General features: G+C 39.3%; 1 protein-coding gene across 2 annotated transcripts in view; it reads right to left on the bottom strand.

Annotated features, from left to right (window-relative positions):
* The window catches only part of LOC131468043 (neuronal acetylcholine receptor subunit alpha-2-like), a 33,538-nt gene that overhangs the window by 1,163 nt on the left and 11,107 nt on the right, over positions 1-21,268 (bottom strand). Inside the window, exons 1-5 of one of the 2 annotated variants that reach the window (XM_058641885.1) lie at positions 7,385-7,748; positions 4,812-4,963; positions 3,915-3,959; positions 3,716-3,825; positions 747-2,181 (exon numbers count right to left, since the gene is read on the bottom strand). In XM_058641885.1, the coding sequence (XP_058497868.1) occupies positions 747-2,181; positions 3,716-3,825; positions 3,915-3,959; positions 4,812-4,963; positions 7,385-7,436 (1,794 nt within the window). In that variant the 5' untranslated portion in view covers positions 7,437-7,748. Of the gene's footprint in view, positions 1-746; positions 2,182-3,715; positions 3,826-3,914; positions 3,960-4,811; positions 4,964-7,384; positions 7,749-21,268 lie in introns of those variants that run through there. The other variant, XM_058641886.1, reaches the window with a different exon arrangement.

Raw genomic sequence — 21,268 nt, 5'->3', positions numbered from 1 at the left:
TTCCCCAGTCAGAATACATTTTCAATGGTAATAATAATAATAATAATAACATAATATATATATATATATATATATTTAACACTGTAACTTTTCAGCCCATGCATGGGTATGACTCATGAAGTTGTCCCGGAGGTAAATATTTAGATAAGCTTTCCTCTCAATTACTAAATATCAGTGACAGGTCTGGGCCAAGAGAAAGTTAAATTACCATGATTATTGTTACCATGACATCAGTAATCTATGAAGACAGGGCTTTCACATTGCTGCTGTGACCTAAAAATGAGCAATTCATGAAAAAAGTGTCCCAGTGTTTTAGAGAAGCCTCGTCTAGTTTTGGCAAAAGTGATCTGAGGTGCACTAAAAGTAGCTATTGTCACTCTACGACATTAATACTACAATCCCACTAATAATTGTCTTTTACCCCCTACTTTTTGACCACGCAAAACTGCTTTTAATTTAATAAAATTTCAAATGAAGTAAGACTAAAAGGTAAAAGGCATAAATAAAAAGGAAAATAAATGGGGGAAAAAAGACAGAGCACCTCCTGTTGGATTACAGGATTTAGATCTTGTAAACTGAGAGCATACATACTTACATTTCAGCTGAAATGGCATTGATGTATTGAAGGGACTTCAATACATCAAAACACATTATATTTATTTTTTTAAATAACAAACTGAACTAATTAAAATTAAGCACATCATAAAGTGGTATTTCATTCCCAAATGACTTGAATAATAACTCACTGAAAAGTCTTCATCCTCCGCCCTGAGATGATCAGCGATGTACTGAACTCCCTCTACAGCCCGTTGCATTGCTGGGGAAATAGCTGGAACGATGTTGTCTTGTTGTGTAGTTGAATTCTTAGTGGACTCTGCTGTGATGGTTTCTGCTAGATGATCTTTAGGGGTCTGCTTCTTCACCCGTGCGGTGATCCTGATGACTCCAGGCCCTTCATCATGTAGACAACAGTATTGGAAGCTACGGGAGCGACACTGATGTCCCACTCCCTTGGAAAGCTCCTTCTCTTGGTTGCACATTTGCTCCACGCTGACAGAACGGCCATTTGGTGCCAGCGTGCTCGGTTCTTCCCTGGACAAGCTGTGAAGCGGTCCAAGTGGTAAAGAAGGAGGCAAGGACAACAGAGACGAGGACAAAGCCGCCGAATTGAGTCCACGTAGGAGTTGTTTCTCTGAGTGAACTGAATACTGACTGGATGTGGACTGGCAGAATATGTTTGCCTTCAGTGGGGGATCTTCTTCAGTGTGGTCTGCATGTGGGGAAGATGGTGGAGAAGCTGAGCAGACAAGGATACTTGGACTTTCAGGAGTCTTTGGGAGCGCGTTATCAACCTGCCCCAGTTGTCTCAGTCCAGTCTCTAACCCTGCCCAAAATGCCTGCGAGTTGCCCGTCGCAGATATCGATGTTGGATGGTGCATCATCTCGATTAGCTTCTTGCAGTGCTGCTTTGCTGTGCCTGGCGGACGCTTCATGAAGAGAACTCGAGGCACCAAGTCCAAGAACACTCTCCGCACCCACTGAGGCATGCCGTGGGTTTGTGGCGAGCGATGGTGAACGTTCAACACAAACACAGTTATTACGATGGAGAGTGTGACAAAGACCATGGTGAACAGGAGGTATTCACCGATCAGTGGAATCACCAGTGACGTAGATGGTATGATCTCTGTGATGAGCAAGAGGAACACCGTAAGAGACAACAATACCGATATACACAAGGTAATCTTCTCCCCGCATTGCGATGGCAAATAAAACACCAGCACAGTCAAACAGGAAATAAGCAGACACGGTATGATGAGGTTAATGGTGTAGAACAGCGGTAGCCTGCGGATGATGAAGTAGTATGTGATGTCTGCGTAGATCTCTGTGCAGCACTCGTACTTCTTGGTGTTGTACTTGCCCACTGCATTGACAATAACCCACTCCCCACTCTCCCAATAGTCCATTTGGTCCACATTATTATCCATGTTGATCAGATCAATCTTGGCACGATCATAGGTCCACGAACCGAACTTCATCTTGCAGCTTTGCTGGTCAAAGGGGAAAAAGGTAACATCTATACTGCAAGAAGATTTATAAATGGCTGGTGGCATCCACTTTATCCGACCATCATAGAACAGGTGTGCTTTTGTAAGGTGAGTTACTGCAAAGTCACCATCAGCGCTGCAGATGAGGAAAAAGGACATAAAGGAAAAGAAATATGAAAACACGTTATTCAAATGAATAATTCTAGGTAAATTGCCAAAGCAGTAAAAGAATGTGGCTCGATCAAAGGCCTCTAGCTTTTCTTGGAGCCTCCATGTCAGAGTTGACCTTGACAGAACTATCAAAGAGAAAAAAAAAGCTAAAGACCGGAGCTTATTCATGTTTAAAGGTTGCTTAGTGCAATAAACAGTTTTTCATTTTGAATAATGACTTATAGGAGCTACTGTATAGCCACAAAATTGTATTTTATTTAAAGGAACAATCAAGTAGCTGACTGGGAATTTCAGATTTTGTTAACATAGTTTTGTTAAATATCTGATCTTTAATAAATGATTTATTCAAATAATCTTCGAAGAACCATTGACTGATACAAACCCTCCTCCTTCCCCCTACAACACATCATTTATTATTGCATAATATGCTGATGACACTCTTAAATGACACCAAGAAAATGAAAACTGAAAGAATGCTGCAGCAATTGCCATGAATAAATATTGATAAACACCAAAGTAATTTCATGTACTGTATGTAATTCAGTGGTGAGTGACAGCTGCCTCTCTATGTTTCTACATCATCTGAATAATCCCTGTTGTGCATCCTGATCCTGTTACATCACTCCAGCTGAGTCAGTATACACCTGAGCACTACCCATTACTTCATGCCTGGATTTATGATCTGACAGCCATGCACCGAGAACAGCAAACCCATTCTTTGTTTATCCTCTCTGGTAAACATCTGTCAAACTCCAGAATCCTAACCATTGTGCACATGACACCAATACACCTCCACATCAACTGCCTTTTAGAGAATTACAGTAAAATCCTATAGATTCAGACCTAAACTTTATCACCCTCATGACAAATATCTTCGCTTGCCAAATATCCAAAAAAGATGCATTGCCTGTAGTTATGGGGTTATTTCAAAAAGCCTCTACGTTCTACAGCTTAATTAGAAATCTCTGCTTTGGCACAGCAGTGTTGTATTACTTAAGTGCAGGACTCAGACTTTGACTGCAGAATGACTCGAACTATGAGACAATGACTTTTTTAATTGATAAAGACTGTTTCCCTGTTCATGAAAGGTTATTGTTGTGTTGGATTTTTCCAATATTCAATGCGTTATATACAACTAATGGCTGGCTGAAGCACAGCTGCAGCAGCAGCAGCAGCAGCAGCAGCAGCAGCTTCCTGCACTACAGACAATTATGAGCCGCTCCACCTCTGACCTGTGAATGACAGCACTGGGTCGCATCCAAGAGAACAAAGTGAGCCTCAGACAGAATTAATGTATTGCTCTCTACAATGTGCCAAGCTTTTTTGTTACACCAGGTCCATGAAGTTCAGCCATATTCACATTTATTTCAGCACAATATAGAACAATATTCATGTTTGTACGAGTATGTTAGCCAAGCAAAATACTACAGCTGAGATAACCACCTTGTTTGACTGTGAAAAGAAATGAAGAGCTTAAAGTTATTGATACCAATCCTCACTTGTTGTAGAGGACTATGTCTGGCCGCCAAATGATCTCTGAGGGAATACGGATAGAGGTGACATTCTCGTATTCCTTCGGGTCCCAGCGGAGTTTGTAATCATTCCATTCCTGGGGAAGAACATTAATCATATTTACTTACTGCAGCTTCATATTAGACTGTATCTTTAGCATGCCTCATGTGTCGCTTCACCACATACTTGCTTGACCCAGACATTTGTGGTCATCATCTGGTTCTTCTCGTCCTTTTTTTGTTTTCATTTTAAGAGAAAAGAAAATTATTGTGACATTTACATTCCCGTCAGTCTGGACTTAATAATCTCTCAACATCTACATACTTTTGTAGTGATGAATTAAGTGGAAGTTGCCAATTGCATACATGAGTCAGTGATAAGACAAACAAACAAAAATATCCCTCTCTTTATAAAGACTGATGAGTAATGTAATACACCAGGACAAAATATTACATAGGTCTTCGTGGAAAGAAAAACAAAACACCCTCATTGCATCTGTTGCTTTACTGTCAGCTTGCTTTCCTCCAGCTCTTTCCCTGCAACATCTAGGACACAGCACTCAGTGAAAATACTACAGGGAGCTGACTCTCACTATCAGGCATGTGAAGCAAGCGCAGTTATTCTAATTGTGTGTCAAAAAAAAGCCTAGAGAATCCTCCCTGCAGCGATGCCGGCTTCAGTCTTGGATGGCAACGAGAGACGTTAATACAGTTTTACTTTTGACAACCGAAAACACTGCAACATAATTTGTGTGAAATGGATGTATTAAAAAAAAACGCCAGAGAATCTATCAAGATATCACTGTCAAGACATGCTGTGCCTGCGTTGCTTTTTAGGACAAAGTTGTGCTGCCAGTGATAGGATTCTTGATAACTGGATTTACTGTAATTTGGGAAAATAATTCAGCCTGTGGTCCCTTATGTGCTGTAGTTTGGAGTTGGTTGTGTTTGTGATAATGTTAATCAAGAAAAATGCATTATTTATTCATACACTGTACCAACACAACACAAAAATAAATAAACCCCTGCTGTGTTGTGTTTAGGCTGTTGGCAAAGCCTAACAAGTCTGTGAGGTTTTACTCACCACATCAATAAGCTGAGCAATAGACAGGCCAAAGTGCACCAGCACTGTGTCTGAAGAGTTCTCCACAGGCCGAGAGAGCTTATTATAATGTGCGAACAGATCCCGGAGCAGTCTCTCTTCAGCGTGGGCATGAGGTCCAACTTGGAAACAAACTGAGACAAAAAAATATTCACAAATTATAAAAGCTTTGTTCTATTAAGAAGTTTAACACAAGATGTTTTCTCCGGCTGTATATTCATTCATTCATGTGCTCATTTATGTCAATGCTTTTGTGCAAACTTTGCACTGACCTATATCCCATAACAATCTCTTTCCTTTGCACATATACATATGAAATAGCAAATATTACTGAATATATATTGTCACCGTCTTCAGTACACTCATACAAAAATGGATTTAGCTGATGCAGCCGTACTGCTGTAAATTATCCACTGTTGCAGATAATCCAAAATAAGGGTGACCTCTATTATACAGGTGGCGTATGGTTACGCGAGACAAACAGGACAGGGAGGGCGGGAGGAAAGACAAGGACGGATGAATCAGAGTGTGAGGACATCCGTTGTGTCTCAGGACAGACGTGCTGATGGAGCAATTTGTCGTCACGTCTCATCCCGTCCTCGCACGTCCGTCATCACCCTCTTTACCTCTGTGTCTCTTGGCCACAGCTGCTACAATAAGCATCACCACCAACCCCACAAACACCCATTTTTTAGAACCAGCTCACACAGTGCCGAGGATGACCTAATGAGGTCTGGGAACAATTAAAAAGACAGGGAGTGTCCCAAGGCCTTCACAGTCCAATGCCCTTTGTATTCCATTCCTTTTTCATATTTTGGATGTATTTCAATTCTGAGCTTTGTCCATCTGTGCAGTGCGAGGCATCATAGCCTTGATTTATCCAACCAGCTGTACTGATGTTTCATCATGTCTAGCACTCTATTTTTATATTGTATTTTATTTTGTCCATTGTTTATTTAAAAAAAAAATATTAATTGTAAAAGGGTTAAGAGGAGTTTGATTTCACTGTGTGTTTGCACAGGAGGAAAAAAGATCTGTTATCTATGACAAAGGTGCCATGCTGTTTTTACCTGTGCTAAAATAGAGAGACAGGTGTTGCTGTCAAATAGCCGGCCTTACTTTCTTTGGTGCTTCACCCACTCAATCAAAGCTGATACAAGCTGTCCTTCAGCTGCCTGAAAACTGGCATCCACAGTTTTAAAGGCTTGGGATCAATATCTTATTAAATAGATATAGTTTTTTTCTTTTTTCCTCTCCTCAAATATCCTGATTGATCTTCCTGATTCAAACTGAACCTGTTTGACATGTCCAGACATCCGACAACCTTGAGATGTCTTTTCAGATGAGAGGAACTAAGGATGGTGCCTTTGTTTCATCACATCAGCTCAGAGTGATATCTGTTGAATGGAGGTGATATTGGATAAAAAGGAATGCTCCACTGGTATCTTAAGCAGCCTTGAAACTAATCGCTGTAGATGGTGGAGCTGGCAAGGTGTCCTCACTTTGACAACATGTGGGCCAGAACATCAGTGTGTGTAGGAGAAAGTAATTGTTGGATGAGTTGACATCTGTAAAGTGTGCTTTATAGGACACGATGGATGGAGTGGAGAAAATGTACTTTGATTTGATTGTATTTGTCACACATATCATGCCATTCTCGTGGATGCCTTTACTGTTTGTTTACCAATCCATGCCCTCACTAGGTTTTAAAAATTACATTTATAATAGTCATAAGGAAATGTTATTGCAATCTCATACAAAAAAGGTTAAATGCTATTTTTTTTGCAGGTTTTTTTTTTATCCATTTCTGTAATACATAAGCCAAACTGTTTCAGTCTGGTTAGTTATCTGTAAATGTGTCACAGTGGCTGGGCCTAGTTCTGTCTATATTTGATCAATGCACCCTGAAAGCCAATAATGCACAAGCAGCAACTGTTTTTTTTATATAAAAAATTCAGGTAATTACTGCTCCTGCACAAGGTAGATGCCTGAGTAGCAGGTCACTAAGCAACCAAGGCTGCTATTCACTGAAACTACCTGGAAACATCTGTGTGTGTGTCTGTGTGTGTCCTGAAGGTTGTGTGTGTGTTTGTGAAAAACTATATTATTCATCTTGTCAGATTTGCCTTCAGTAAAAATATGTGCCCTTCTAATGAATAATGGGACTGAAGCTTCATTAGGGACTGAACAAAAATGAGGTAAAATACAGTGCTGAATCACATTTTAATTTTTAAATAAAGCACCATCCATCAATTGCCAGTTTTTCTGGACCATCCCCTCAATTCAAAAACAAATGTAACTCTCCCAGCCAAATTCTAAACATGTGATATTTATGGCATAACAACAAGCAGACAGTAGGTAGTAATAGTAGCTCTTTGTGGTAATGAGCATATGAACTATATCATTTTATTCATAATTTCAAATGAACAAAACAACTTAATAAAATCTCCCTTTTCTGATTCCCCATCCTAACAATGATCACACAGTCCATTACAGTGAAACAAAGAATATGAGAACTGAAGCAACTGTAACTGAGAAGAAAAGGACTGTTTTACCTTGTGGAGGAAGAGTGAAGAAAAGTAAGCTTAAACATTTGTACATATCCATAGTGACTCTGGTAGTATCCAGCTGTCTGAGTGAACTCCGCCCCCCCCAACTTCTGCTGGAGCTCAGACCTGCTGGTGGTCAGTCATCTCTAGCACTGATCCAACCTGTCAATTCAGCCCTGGAACAGCAGCTTTTCAGGAGGGTCAGTTCAGTTTCAGCAGTCAGATGCAGAGGTCATGTCACTGTCTGTCAGCACTGGGCCCTTCTATCCATCCATCTCCTCTCCTGCTCTTTTTCTCAGTGGGAGGGTCACTGTGGAGAAGCTCACACCTGTTTCTCTGGTCGTACACTGGAAAGTCCCTCCTCACTCCAGTGGAATCCTTCATCCAAGTGTGGCTTATCCCTCTCTTCTCCACCTACCCTGTCTACATTATTCCCTCCTTCGCTTCTCATCTCTCCGCCTCCTCACCTCGGCTCTCTCCTTCTCCCTCCCTTCCTCTCTCTCTCTGTCTCTGTCTCTCTCTCTCTGTCTCTCACACACACGCACAATATATATATATTCTGGTTACACAATGTTTACATTGTATGCATTATTCTATTTTGTAATCATGTTAATGTTCTTTTGTAGTTCTCATATTTCCTGGTGTTTATTATGCATTATTACCTTTGCTTTTTGTACCACGTCTACTGCTCTAACAAGGCAAATTCCCTTCTGGTGGGACTAATAAAGGATCTTATCTTACACACCCAATTTCTCTTTGCATTCATTTTCTCTTTGCCTCCCATTTATTTTATTTCCTTCCTGATCCAGTTTCCTCTCTAGCCCACTTTCTACCGTGAAAGATAGTGAACTTTTTTTTTGTGTGTGTATGCGTGCATTGCACCTGTGCGTACGAAAGGAAGGAAATATCATTGAGAATTTCTTAGTGTATACACAGGTAATATATACAGACACTTATTTGTGTGTGTGTGTTTGCAGGCTCGTCATTTGTATGTGAGTTGTGTCACATACATCTGTGTGTAGCTGCCTGTCAAAGTCCAGTCTGTTAGAAGTGCCAGTGAGTCATGGGACTTCTGGATTCTTTGCAGTCTCCTATCTGCCCCAATCCACCCATGAGCTTATCATTCCCCTCATCCCTTTATCTTAGCCCCCTTTTTCTCTTCAAAATACCTTTGACCCTCATCTACAGTCAGTTTTTTTTTCCAGGTAACGTCTTAGAGATTACAGTTTCTGTGCTCCACTGCCAGTCTCCTTTACAGCTGCTTATACATGAGAGGCAGAGCTAGGGGCCAAGGCTGGCCGCCTACAGAGACTGCTGCATCTGCTTGAGGTGTTTACTGTCGTCACTGTCGTCTTTTCCTTCTTTTCCGTCAGCAAATGCCCATGTGTCATGTTTTGATGACACAAAGAAAAAGGAGGAAGAACCAGAGACACCTGAAAAGCCTCGACTTAATATTTGCTGGCACACAAAACTGGTACAAGTTCTACTCTCCAACAGCTCTTTTTGATTGTGATGGTGCACAAAAAATAAAAAAAGAGGTCCAGGCAGATATATTTTTGTCGGATATGATTCTATTCAATACACCACAAGCCCACAGAGGAAAAACCTCCGCAGTGCACACATTGATTTTTTTCTAATCAAAGACACAGCACTCTTGATCCGGTGATGACTAACACAGACCTGACAGATGAAGAGATTCGTCTCAGTGGTGCAGATGTGAGTCCTCACTATCACAGATTTGATGGCTGATTCTTCAGATTGCGTTGCTGACAGGAGTCCAGCATGAATTTGGAAGTGAGACAATAAAACGGGAAATTACATTTTCAGTACAAAGACAGGGGGCCATCAGAGGGTGGTGACTGTACTTTAGTTTATCTCACAGCCACATATATAAACATTAGCTCCCTGTATGTGGCGTAAACATGCCCGCTTGTCCAGTAAGGACAGTTGTCAGGGAGGCTCTTTAACAACTTTGGGTAACAACACCACAACCACTGCTTCATAATGGTCATAACCCACATGCACTTGCTAACCCTCTGTGACCTGCAGTCTTAAATGCAGTGCAATACAAGTTGATTAAAAACGGTTATTAAGACCGTGAAGCAATTACTGAGCTCCTCAACATTTAACTTAATATCCCCTCAGATCCAAGTAGCTATTGATGCCCCAATGTAAATGAGTTTTATGTATAATGGTCCCCAGTGGGTGAATCCCAATACCTCTAGTGCCTTTAAGAGGTATATAAATTTCACTTATTTAGAGAAATATTTTTAATTTACAATACCAACTGGCACAATTATTTGCACAGATTTTCCCTCTGTACACCACCATGATGTTGGACAAACAGTCGAACAATGAATGTCCATGAAATGTCCTGTTAACAAGACATTTCTTGTGTCCCTCAATCTCAGCTGTTTATATATCACCATCAACTCCTTCACTGATAGGCTACAGCAACGCTACATTATCTTATATCAACTTATATGATATTATATTATATTATAATTAAGTAGACAAATAACAAGTGCAAAATATGGACACATAATTAAAATGCAAATACAAAATGGTAAATAATAAACTGTAAAATGTATAAGAAGATAAAAACAGTAGTCTATCAGTATAATTATATAATTTACAAAATCCAACCTTTCACTATGGAAAGTGGCATTAAAAGTGCAGTGGAATAGGATTAATAAACATACATACATCACAGTTTTAACCTGATACAGTGAGAGAAGATATGTACATCTCAGATATGCATTTACAAGGATGTTATACCTGCTCATATCAACACGATGACACTAGTCCAGTCTTGGATGTATAGGTTATATAGTTGTATTTGAAGACATTTTTCCAATTCTGATAAAAACTGGAACTATATCAGTTGATTTCAACCTACATCCCAGTAGGGATGTACACAGGTTGGAGGGAGAACAGTGGCATGTATGTACAGCTGCTTAAATGACTTCAGCAGATAAACACTTTCTCCCAGAGCGCAGAAGAAACTTCTTACATTGTTTTGCTGTATTGATTTCTGGTATAGGGACTACAGTTTCTTTTTTGTGAGTGGCTATACCATAGTTTTATACAGTGTCCCAACTCGGTCCACTGATATGACTCGGCAAAAAACAAACAAATATGGACCTCTTCTCTCCAAACGTGTTAAACTCCAATTAGGCTTTACCCTTGCCAGAATGAGTTGATGCCCTGCCAAACCTAAATTACAAATGGTAAGACTGTGCTGCTGCTTGTCATTTGTTTACAAGCCCCTTGTTCTCGTGGGGAAATGTGAAGGAGGGAATGAGTGTGAGAGATGACAGCTGTAAAAACACAATGTGCCCTTACAAGAAATACAATGCTTTAAAGTGAAATGCAGACACTGTCGTTCAGTTTGTCAATCCTGAAGTCGGACAATTTATGTGCTTATCGAAGTGTTGGGCTTTCTTTTTTATTGAAACAAATAGTTTTCCCATTTGTATTTATCTAACTCTATTTATTGTTTTTATTTTTCTGTGCCCACGTCCTTTGGTCTTTTATTCTCAATGAATTTGCTGTGTCTTGTTCAGTTTATAACTTTCCTTGTTTCTTACATGTATTACTTGTTTAAGCTTATTACCATATTAAGGTGCAACAGGGTCTGCTTGCTGTTTACGACTGGAAGAATAAAAATACAGAAGTGATAAAAGTGATATTCTTATTAATAATTCATCATCATTATTATAATACTGATTATGCATTAGCTTATAGAAAAGTAATGTAGCATTCAATTTAGTGTGGAGCACATACTGAAACTGCACAATTCGAAAAAAATTCATAGTTTGGGACTTGGAAGAGACCCTGGATTTATTGTGTTATCAGTGACATTGTGGATTTCAGTGATATTACTTTTCCCAAAGTTTCCCACTTTCATCAAGGCAAATAGTGCCTCAAGACTCACACTGAGTGTTGCTGTGACAACCCAGCCGTTTATATTTAATACTATTTTGTTGTCAGGTTTGTTATGGGTTGTACCATTTCCTCAAGCTCAAATCCACATGTTCCATTTTGGGTGAAGACAAAAATAATGTTCCACTATGTGGACGTTGAAGGGCCTGCACGCACACTCTGCATGCACATTGTATGCCTGGGGAGCAAATGGACATTCATGTCAAAACAAGTTGTTTTTACATGATACACCGGGAGCAGCAACGCACACTGGAACGTCAGCCTGGAATATATTTACAGGCAATGTGAAAAACAACAACAGCGATACTTTAAAACTTAATGCACTCCACATGCCTCAACCGGGGGGCAGACACACCGTGCATGAGAGAAAAGGAAGATCAAAACAATGGTAATGACGATGTCTGTCTACGCTACTAAACTTACGCCTTTGCAGTTTTTCCCCACACTGAGCAGTTGTTCTCTCATGTGAACTTGAATGATCACAAGCAAAACCACTACACTTTAATGGCATCAAGTGACAAAATGACTGGTGTGCAAGTTAAAAGGTTTCGCTGCTATTCCATCGCTTATCTTGACATATGCAGCAGAAACAGTGTTAACCAGGAGTCATCATCATAGACTGGAAGAAGCCTGAGTGAATCACAAGCGAGCGAACGATCTTCGTTAATAATAGATCAATGTAAACAGCTGTGCAGTGTATTCTAATGGCAGGACAGATGTTGCACTACCATGAGGTGCTGCTGTGCAGTCGAAACACTGAGTAACTTGACCAGTGGAGAACAAAAAGAAACAAAAGTTGAAAAAGAAAAGACTTGCAATAACTAATAATTCCTCTTAATGTGTTGGTGGATCACGTACAGAAGCGTCAGTATAACAACTTGGTTAGTTAAATTGGACATGATATAGCATACTCTTTTCAGGTCCAAATAAAGTGTATGTCAAATACTATGGCACATGCACACGAACACACACACTTTGCTTAATATTAAAATTAAAAAAAATCACCAGAGCATCTTAGAGATGATTTTAGCTTGATTTGAAGCATGAAAAATGTCCCCTGGTCAACATGGAGTCACCCCCCCTGTTCTATTGGTTCACAAGTACACACACATACCTGCTAGCATCAATATCTAATCCAATCCAACTTTATTTGTAAAGCACTTTAAAACAAAGACACAGGTGTATCAGAGCTATCAGAAAGGATAGCTCTGATCAGAAAGTCTAAAATTCCAAAGGTGGCATTCATTTTAGAAAGTAGTTGTTTTTTAATTTACCTATGCATTAGCTCCAAAAGGGTACATATTTAACACATGAGGACTAGCACATCATGCGGGGTCTTAATTTTGTTCCAATCGTTGTACATGTCAGAATCAGTGATAGAAATCCTAATTTATACTCAGATGATGTGGGCCCCTGTTACTGTGTTTAGAGACACCATCATATCTTGCTGCAGTGTGATTGGTTGTTCACTCTCTCAAGACATTTTATCTTCCACTGCTAGTGCTGTTTCCACCTTCGATCTTGACCTCAGTGCTGCCTTCACTGGACTATCGGTGTCTCTGTTGCTCTCGATTGCTTCAGTGTCACACAAGTGGCAGCCAGGTGAATACTTTTGTATTCTGAAGCCTACAGAATCATGATTTCTCTAGAGCCATGTTGACATTCTGCAAACTAATATTGCATCTAGACTCCTATTGAATGCTATCAGCTCTCAATCTTTTCCCCTCATGCATGTTGTATTTTATCCTTCATTTTCCTCTAAATGGGATCATCATTTACAAAATTTACATCATATTGTATTAAAAGACCCAACAATAAATTGTTAAAACCACGGAATAAGAAGTAGGCTAATTTTCCCATACATTTCCATTCAAATGGAATTGTCCCCAAGCGGCTATTCAATATATGTGGTTTGGTTCATGGGGCGACCAGAAGACTATGTTCATTTTCTTTTGAATAAGGTCTATGGTGATTTTTTGCACTCTGATTGTCTTCTCAATATTCAGAAAAAGAAGTGCTGATATGAAGACAAATAAACAAGATGACATTAGTGTGAAATGAGAGAGCCAACTGGAGGTCACAGAGAGTGTTTACACAGAGACAATTGAAACCTTTTGGCAGAGCGTAAATTTAAAATGTGGCACGGCTCTTAAAGCTTTTGTTAGAAGTGTCAAGCCAATGAGCATAAACCAGGTTTAAGCCCCCTCAAGCCACCCTCGAGGTGCCAGGTCCAGGCTGAATAAAAATCTAAAACATTTTAATCACTTAACTGTTGGTAGTCACGACAGGACTGAATCATACACATGATCAAGAGCCTTATTGATGGACTCCCCCAGAACCACTGAGGCATATTGTTCAAATCCCAGAGTGTGTTCCCACTGAAGCTGTGCGTCTGCTGTGAGGAAAGCTCCCCTGAAACAGCCCCAGGATCTGAGATCACCAGGTCAGCTCCACTCTCCATAACCCATGTTTTTACCTCAGTGATTCACACAGGTTTCTTTGTTACGCTCATGCTAACATGCATCCACCCTCACACACTCAAACCCACACAGAAACCGGGATTCATCCCATGCATGCATAAACACCTTGCTTAGAGGTGTTGCCAAGACCACCTGTCAGTCATCACAACTGATTCTTTAAAGGAGCACTTTTCAGTGAATGCCAGGTAGATACAGTATATAAAAAAAAGACAGCAGGTCTTTTCAGGGTTTAAAAAATAAGCAGAATAGCTGCCTTTGCACACGCAGTCTCTTTTAGTTTGCTTTTAGAATGAAATCAGATTGCATAGCTGGAACTCGCTCCCGGAAGCAGTGCATGGATGCTTTTTTTGTGAGCATATTTAATTGACATTTTAAGAATAATTACACGCAGAACAGATAACCAGCCACCCGGCCGAGAACCCCCACCCAACCCTTTCAGCTCTTATATCAAAAACAACGCAGGAATAATTTAACTATAAAAAAGTGCATAGTAATTAACGAAGACATTGTTAAAATAGATTAGTGCGAAGGGCAAATAACAATAATAATAATCAGAGAACAAACCTAAATAATGTAATTAATAATACAAGTGAAAGGTCTAATAGATTTATTTCTGTATGCAAAGAGAGTTTGAGCTTTGTTGACCAAGAAAGACACTGTATCACGCAATCTGGACATTGGTGATGGGGGCAGCGGTTTCTTCGACATTAAAGAGTATTTTTTGATGGGCTATTAAATAGAGAAATTAAATTATGTCTGATATCATATACATCAAATATGGCAATCCATCTAATATGGCTGAAATGCTACTGACATGAGAATTCTAGTATTCTCCCAAGACTAAGAACTCCTACCAAAATGAAAGATTGAGGAAATACCAAATCTACCTAAAGAGGTCAGACTGGTGTAGGTGAAAGGCGGTGCGTATAGGAATGAGCTGGAACAGTCCTTGATGCTGTGCACAAAGGCAAATATTGACATTGGATGCCAAATATGAAACCCACCCTGCAGCAGCTCAAGGGTAAGCTGAGATGGTAATTGGTCCGATACCAACAGCGTTAGGACACCTGCACCTCAGTTGATTTCTTTGAATGAGGTTAATTTCTTAATAAACAGTAGTGATGGCAGTTCAGTGCCATTCTCTCAGATCGACTGGTGCCACATGATGGCATTAGTTGGTCTTTGAGATCAATACTCTTTTTGACTGCAGTGAAAATCAATAGGCACCATTACCATTAGACTAAATGACGCCATATCGAGGAACAACAGTGGTCATGCTTTCATGCGTTGTATCCCATTGTCGGTTAGTCATTAACAGATCAATCACGGACATGATATTACAGACCCATCGGAGTTGCATTATAATGTTGTCCATTGATGTCACAAGTTAGTAAAAGTGATGATCACTACTCTTGTGGCAGCATATTGCTATGTTACAATGTCAATGTTGGGGCACTTCATTTTGAGTTTTCATGTTGAGAGAAAATGTGTTTTATTTATCACATAAAAAAAGACAGTTGTACCTTATTATTTGCCAAATAGTGATAGATGAATAAAAATAAAAACTAATAAACGTGTTTAATCCTCCCTTATTGCCACAAAAACAAATATTCTACATAATTACAAGATATCAAACATGTTGCACTCGGGATATTCAAAGATTTTTTTTTATATTTAGCTTTGTAATTTGGAGAAACATTTGAAATTCAGTCGAAAAATATGGAAACACTATTATTTATACATGATAGAGATTTGATGATGAACATTGATGGTTTTGTGATCTATGCGTCTTACCATTGCTTTTGGAAAAATAACACACTTTACTTTTATTCTGTTGCATGAAATGATCTGATCAGTCTTCACTGGATTTAACTTGCTTCATAGCTGAAATGCAGTTTTTCCAATACACACACACTGCAAGTAATCTTCACAAGTATTAAATGGCATTTGCCTTCTATACAACACAGTTATTCCAACAACAATGACGAACTAACCTCTCTCATCATTCATAAGTTGTTTTGGTCTCATCCAAAGACACGTGCTATAATAATGTCGAGATACATAGGAAAACGTTTTCTTTTATTAAGAAAGGCTCCATCACTGACACATTTCAAAAATTGGCCTCACTGCTGAAGCCTTAGTAACCACTCTGAATCCTTGTCAAGAACCTGGGCTGCCTCAGGGAAGAAGCTCCTCCTAAGCTTCCCTTTCTTTTCTTTTTTGCTGACTTCAGCTCCAAGAACAGGCTGTGGCCCAGGTATGGCATCCGCACTAACAAACAATTTAATGGCAACTAAAAACCTAAAAACACTATAAAAAGAAAATAATCAATAGAGCACATCTGCTGCAGCCTAATGGGAAATTGTGGGCCTTTTTTAAGCAATGGGAAAAATCATCATATTAAAATAGATATTGACAAAGCAGCGCTGCCTTAACTTATTGTAATTGCAACCAGTGGTTTTGTAGAAATCACCATCAATAATGGACTTTATTAACTAAACCACCACTTAAGGTTTAAGCTGACACAGCAGTAAAATCAGTTCATACACAGTGGATGCACCAAAAATACAATCAATTTAATTACTATACACACAAGTTTGAGCAATACGATTTCCTGCTGGCTCAGTATTCCTCATACATACATACACTATATGGACAAAAGTATTCGGACGCCTGACCATTACCGGACTGTAATGACGTATTCAAATTAGAGGTGTCAAATGATCACACTAATTGCAATACAATTAGCGCTTTATGTTTTTTAACTGCGTTAATCTAATTTTTAATGCATTTTATGTGCTGGGCTTCTTGTGCTTGAATAGTTGGGGGTGGAAAACAATGGTCAGTCGCACCCTGAAGTGGATCATTGTGGTCATTGTGTTTGGAGGGCAGGGTGAGGAGCGATGAGAGGAGCATGTGAGAGTTCTCGGCCTAATGAACGAGATATTTACATTTCAAAAAAACCCAGACGGCACAATTAATAAAGGTAAAGTGATATACCTTCTGTGTAAGAAGGAGTTTGCTTACCACCGAAGCAGCTCAAGTTTAGCCTACCACGTCAGTACAAAGCACCCAGTCGCGAGTGCAGTTAATTAGATTCATTAATTACAGATCATAACTAATCACAACTCTGAATTTTTTAATCGCTTGACAGCAGTAATTCAAATACATATGCAGTATACTTAAATATGGAGTTATCCCTCTTTGGCAGCTAACAACTTTCAGTCTTCCTTGGAAGCCATTTCTCAAGATTTCTGAGGGTTGCTTTATTGAATTTATGGGCATTCATTCTGTAGAGCCTTTATGAGGTTAGGCACTGACATTGGATGACAAGGCCTGGTTCGCAATCTCTGTTCCAGTTCATCCCAGAGATGCTGGATGGGGTTGATGGGGTTGATGAGGTCAGGGCTCTCTGGGGTCAGTCAAGTTCTTTCACACCAAACTCATCAAACCATGTCTTTATAGGCCTTGCTTTGTGCACTGGGGCACAATCATGTTGGAATAGAAAAGGGTCTTCCGCAAGCTGTTTTCACAACGTTGGAAGCATAGCATTGACCAAAATGTCTTGGTATGATGAACCCTTAACATTGCCCTTCATTGGAGATCAGAGGCCGAGCCCGAAAGCCCGATTTAAATATTCAACTGGTGTGGCCAAATATTTTTCCTATATGAACTGCTAAAATAAGTTGAAATGCAAACATGTGTAAAATAACTTAAGTTCCCACGTTTGTACAATAATATAATGCCATTGCTGAGGATCCTAATATGTTGACTCGTTAACGGGTTAATTTGTAACATTCATCATCATCATCATCTCATGCCAATCCCACTTCGCCTCTCTTATTGCTTCTTCTACCTGAGGATACATGTGTCATTATGGCTATTTAGGGGAAGATAATCTGTCTTTGCTTTATGACACACATTTGCATCATAGAGAGAGTGCAGGGACACTTCAGGCACAGCTAGCATAATTACAAATGGGAAATATGAGGCAGCTGTAAGTGTGCCACTGTTGCTGTTATCCCAAAGGTGCCTGTTCATCAGCCATGGCACAGGACTGCTGCCCATTACAATATTGATTTGACTCTAACCCCTTGAGCAGAGGAGGCATCCTGCTGCCTCATTCTGCACGTGTGTCTGTAACTAAAACCCCACTGTTTACTTTTACTCCTCCAGTAAAAAAAGAAATGAATAAAAAAAATATCGCAGGTTCTGTATTCCTGTATTTCCAGAGTAATAGTTCATAAAAATAAGAACAAAAGATAAATTAAAGTTTTTCACAGCAGCCACATCACGAAATAATGGATTAAGTGGTGCACAGATCCTGCCATCGCTACAAAAGACAGAAAGTGATGTCAATACTCTTAGCTGCCCTCTTACTTTAGATTCACACCGTGCGATGACTACTTGTCTCTGCAAGGTTATGAATCTTGAATCCTGACAGGGGCAGCTCCTACTTTGCTTTTATAAAGACAGAAAAATGCTCTTCCTAATTGAAAGTGGAACCATAATAACAGTGCAAAGCACTTTATACATGTGCAAAAATACTGTTTCGATTTATTGGCATCATCCATAAGAAAGAAAGACGTCAGGTATAGAGCGAGCACTTACTGTCATTATACCAAAGCAAGTCTCATTCAAATAATATACAAGGGAAGGGGCGCTGATGTAAAATCTCCCCGCAGTTTCAAAGGGGAATCCAGCTGAGGTAATAACCAAAGCAGCAGAGGAGAAGAATACTATGTGGCTTCGCTTGTTTACATGTTTGGTGTGGCAATATCTTGCATACTTTGCTTGTTTTTTTATTGCCGTATAGAATCTAATAAACCCCAACTTTAGCCAACATTGTGGCCATAAATCAACAGTGAGTAAGCAGTGATAAATGTCTGCTCCATGCATCATCTCAGTGATGTGGCTGCAGAATGTGATATATCTGGAGGATGTCTTTGGAGGACAGTCTTGGTATGTTTGTGGGGGAGTATGGTGTGAAGTCCCTGGTGTGTCAGCAACATAGCAGACGAAACAGCTGAAGAGGCTCCTCAGGGAAACAGTGCAAGGGCACACATTTATTTGTTTTCCCCCCGAGGGGACAAATATTATTTTTTACCAATTTACTGTATTTGAGACATTTCCACTTGAGTGGTAGTGCGTTAAAATTCCTATAGAACCAGTAGCTGAGGTCAGACAACCCCATCATACGTCATCCATTTTTGGTAGGAATCCACTCTAATATCTCACAATATATAAGTGGCAAACATATATAGCTGCTGCAGAATGTTAAAACTATCAGGCACAAGCAAACTGGGGAATATTTTACTGGATAAGCAAACATTTGAGAGACAGCAAAGTTGGATCATGAGCAAAGAAGAAGTATATTCCACTTCATAACAGCAAAGGTGGAAAGTAATTAATTACTTGCGTTGTTGTAATTGAGTAGTTTTTTTTCTGTACTTGTGCTTTTAATTTAAGTAGAAGTATTGTACTTTGCTACATTTTAAATCAAGGTTTATATAAATAAAATATAAAAATATAATTAATGCACTGGAAACTTTGGCAGTGAATGAAGAGGACAGATGAATTGGTGCTAATTGAGAAGAAAGTTAAACAATTTGTGACCTTTGACCCATTTTGACTGATACATTATGTGTTTACATGTTTTATTTTGTCAGCACTTTAATTTGTAAAGGTTTACCTTTAATTGAAAATAATTCATGTGAGATTTGAGTCCTCTTGTCCTTTTTGCACAACACAAAAGGACACCAGCTCCACCAACCTGGACTTAAAGTAACTAATGGCGTGTTTCAGACCAATCAGAGAGCTCATGTCATGTTTAATTGCTCTAAAATGGATCTGCCCCTCCCTCCCCATTTTGATGGATTGGTCCAGTCACAACCATTTATATAAAATGAGGTAGGTTTGTTACCATGCGTGACAATAAACCAAAGTTGGCAGCTGCTGATGTGAAGAGATCTGTTCAAAGGTCCAATGTATAACATTTAACATTGTGTGTAAGTATATCATTGCTTTGAGATACAAAACATATTGTACTTGAGGCAAGAATTGTCTTCCAAGTCTGCCATCAAAAACGGCCCACAATCTTACATTATTCTAACCAAAATCTTTTCAAAAGTAGTAAATTATACTTTAAAACATCTGATTGGACAAACAACAGCTCATTTAGTGTCCCTTGGTCAACAAACTAAGAGGATCCAAATTACTTTTGCAATGCCAGGCTGGATGAATGCAATCATTAAAACAACATCTGGTGCAAATTATATAAACATACACACTAATTACAAACAATAAATCAGTCAACATTAAATATTCTGTGAAACATGAAGGACACCAAATGTCCAATTGTGGAAAAATTGAGATCATAAAGGAATATTGGGCCTATAGATTCATCACAAACACAGAAATATTTTCTCAGACATATAAGGGTCATGGATAAAATTCTTCATGCGTGTTCTAGAAAGTATGCGTAAGAAGCTACAATTTTAGACATTTAGGTGGTTTGTGCTTGCAAAATTCCCAGAGCCACACATAAGAGGATGAACTGAAATGTTGCCCACTATTTAAAAACAATTATTATAACAGTAATATTTGGCAACATATTTGTCAATTCCATCTTTCAGTGTGCAAAGGAATTGAAAAAGTGAGTTTACATGTGAACTGTAGAGGAATATTAATGGAATATGGTTCATATGAAAATAACCAAAACAATGATTTTGAACATTGGGCCCATTTGAAATTGATACAAATAAAATTAATATTCATACTTAAAGGATTTATTTTGTTATGTGCCCGCCAGTGACACTTGGTCCTGTTAGCATAACTTTTAGCAAAGATGGCGGACAATGTTTACATTCTGGAAATGAGGTCCCGTCCCCCTATGGGGGGGGGGGGGGGGGGGGAGAGATGTAAACAGTGTCCGCCATCTTTGCTAACAGTTACGCTAACAGGACCAAGTGTCACTGGTGGGCACGTAACAAAGAAAAGAATGAAGATATTTCTCAACTGAGGTTGGGAAGCACAATTTTTCAAAAATACTACCCCTATTCTAGTAATACAAAGCTAAATGCAAATCGGTGAAGTATTGCTTTAAGCTACACTATATGAAAATGACACTTCTCCCTACATTTGAACTGAACACCAGTGAAAATTGCTCTCACACAATTGCTGCATGGAAATGTAATTCATAGGATACGGAGGTGGAATTAACAAGATGTCTCTAAAATGTCAAGTGAATTAGGGTAAATCTCCAATGCATATTAAAAGTCATTTGTCTTGGCGGCAGTGAGCAGCCCACACATATTCTGAGCGTTCACGTCTGCATCTCAGATCAGTTACAACATACGCTCCCTCATCCATCACGAGTCAACTTGACAGCGCACAGTGTGCCTGGGTCACTACTATGACTCAAAGCCCTTGATCCCTCCTTGTCCATCCCATGTGAGTTGACTGG

The sequence above is a fragment of the Solea solea genome, chromosome 11 (assembly GCF_958295425.1).
Source record: "Solea solea chromosome 11, fSolSol10.1, whole genome shotgun sequence".
NCBI lineage: Eukaryota > Metazoa > Chordata > Actinopteri > Pleuronectiformes > Soleidae > Solea > Solea solea.
The sequence above is the reverse complement of the archived record's forward strand: the minus strand, read 5'-3'. Positions and strand labels throughout refer to the sequence as shown.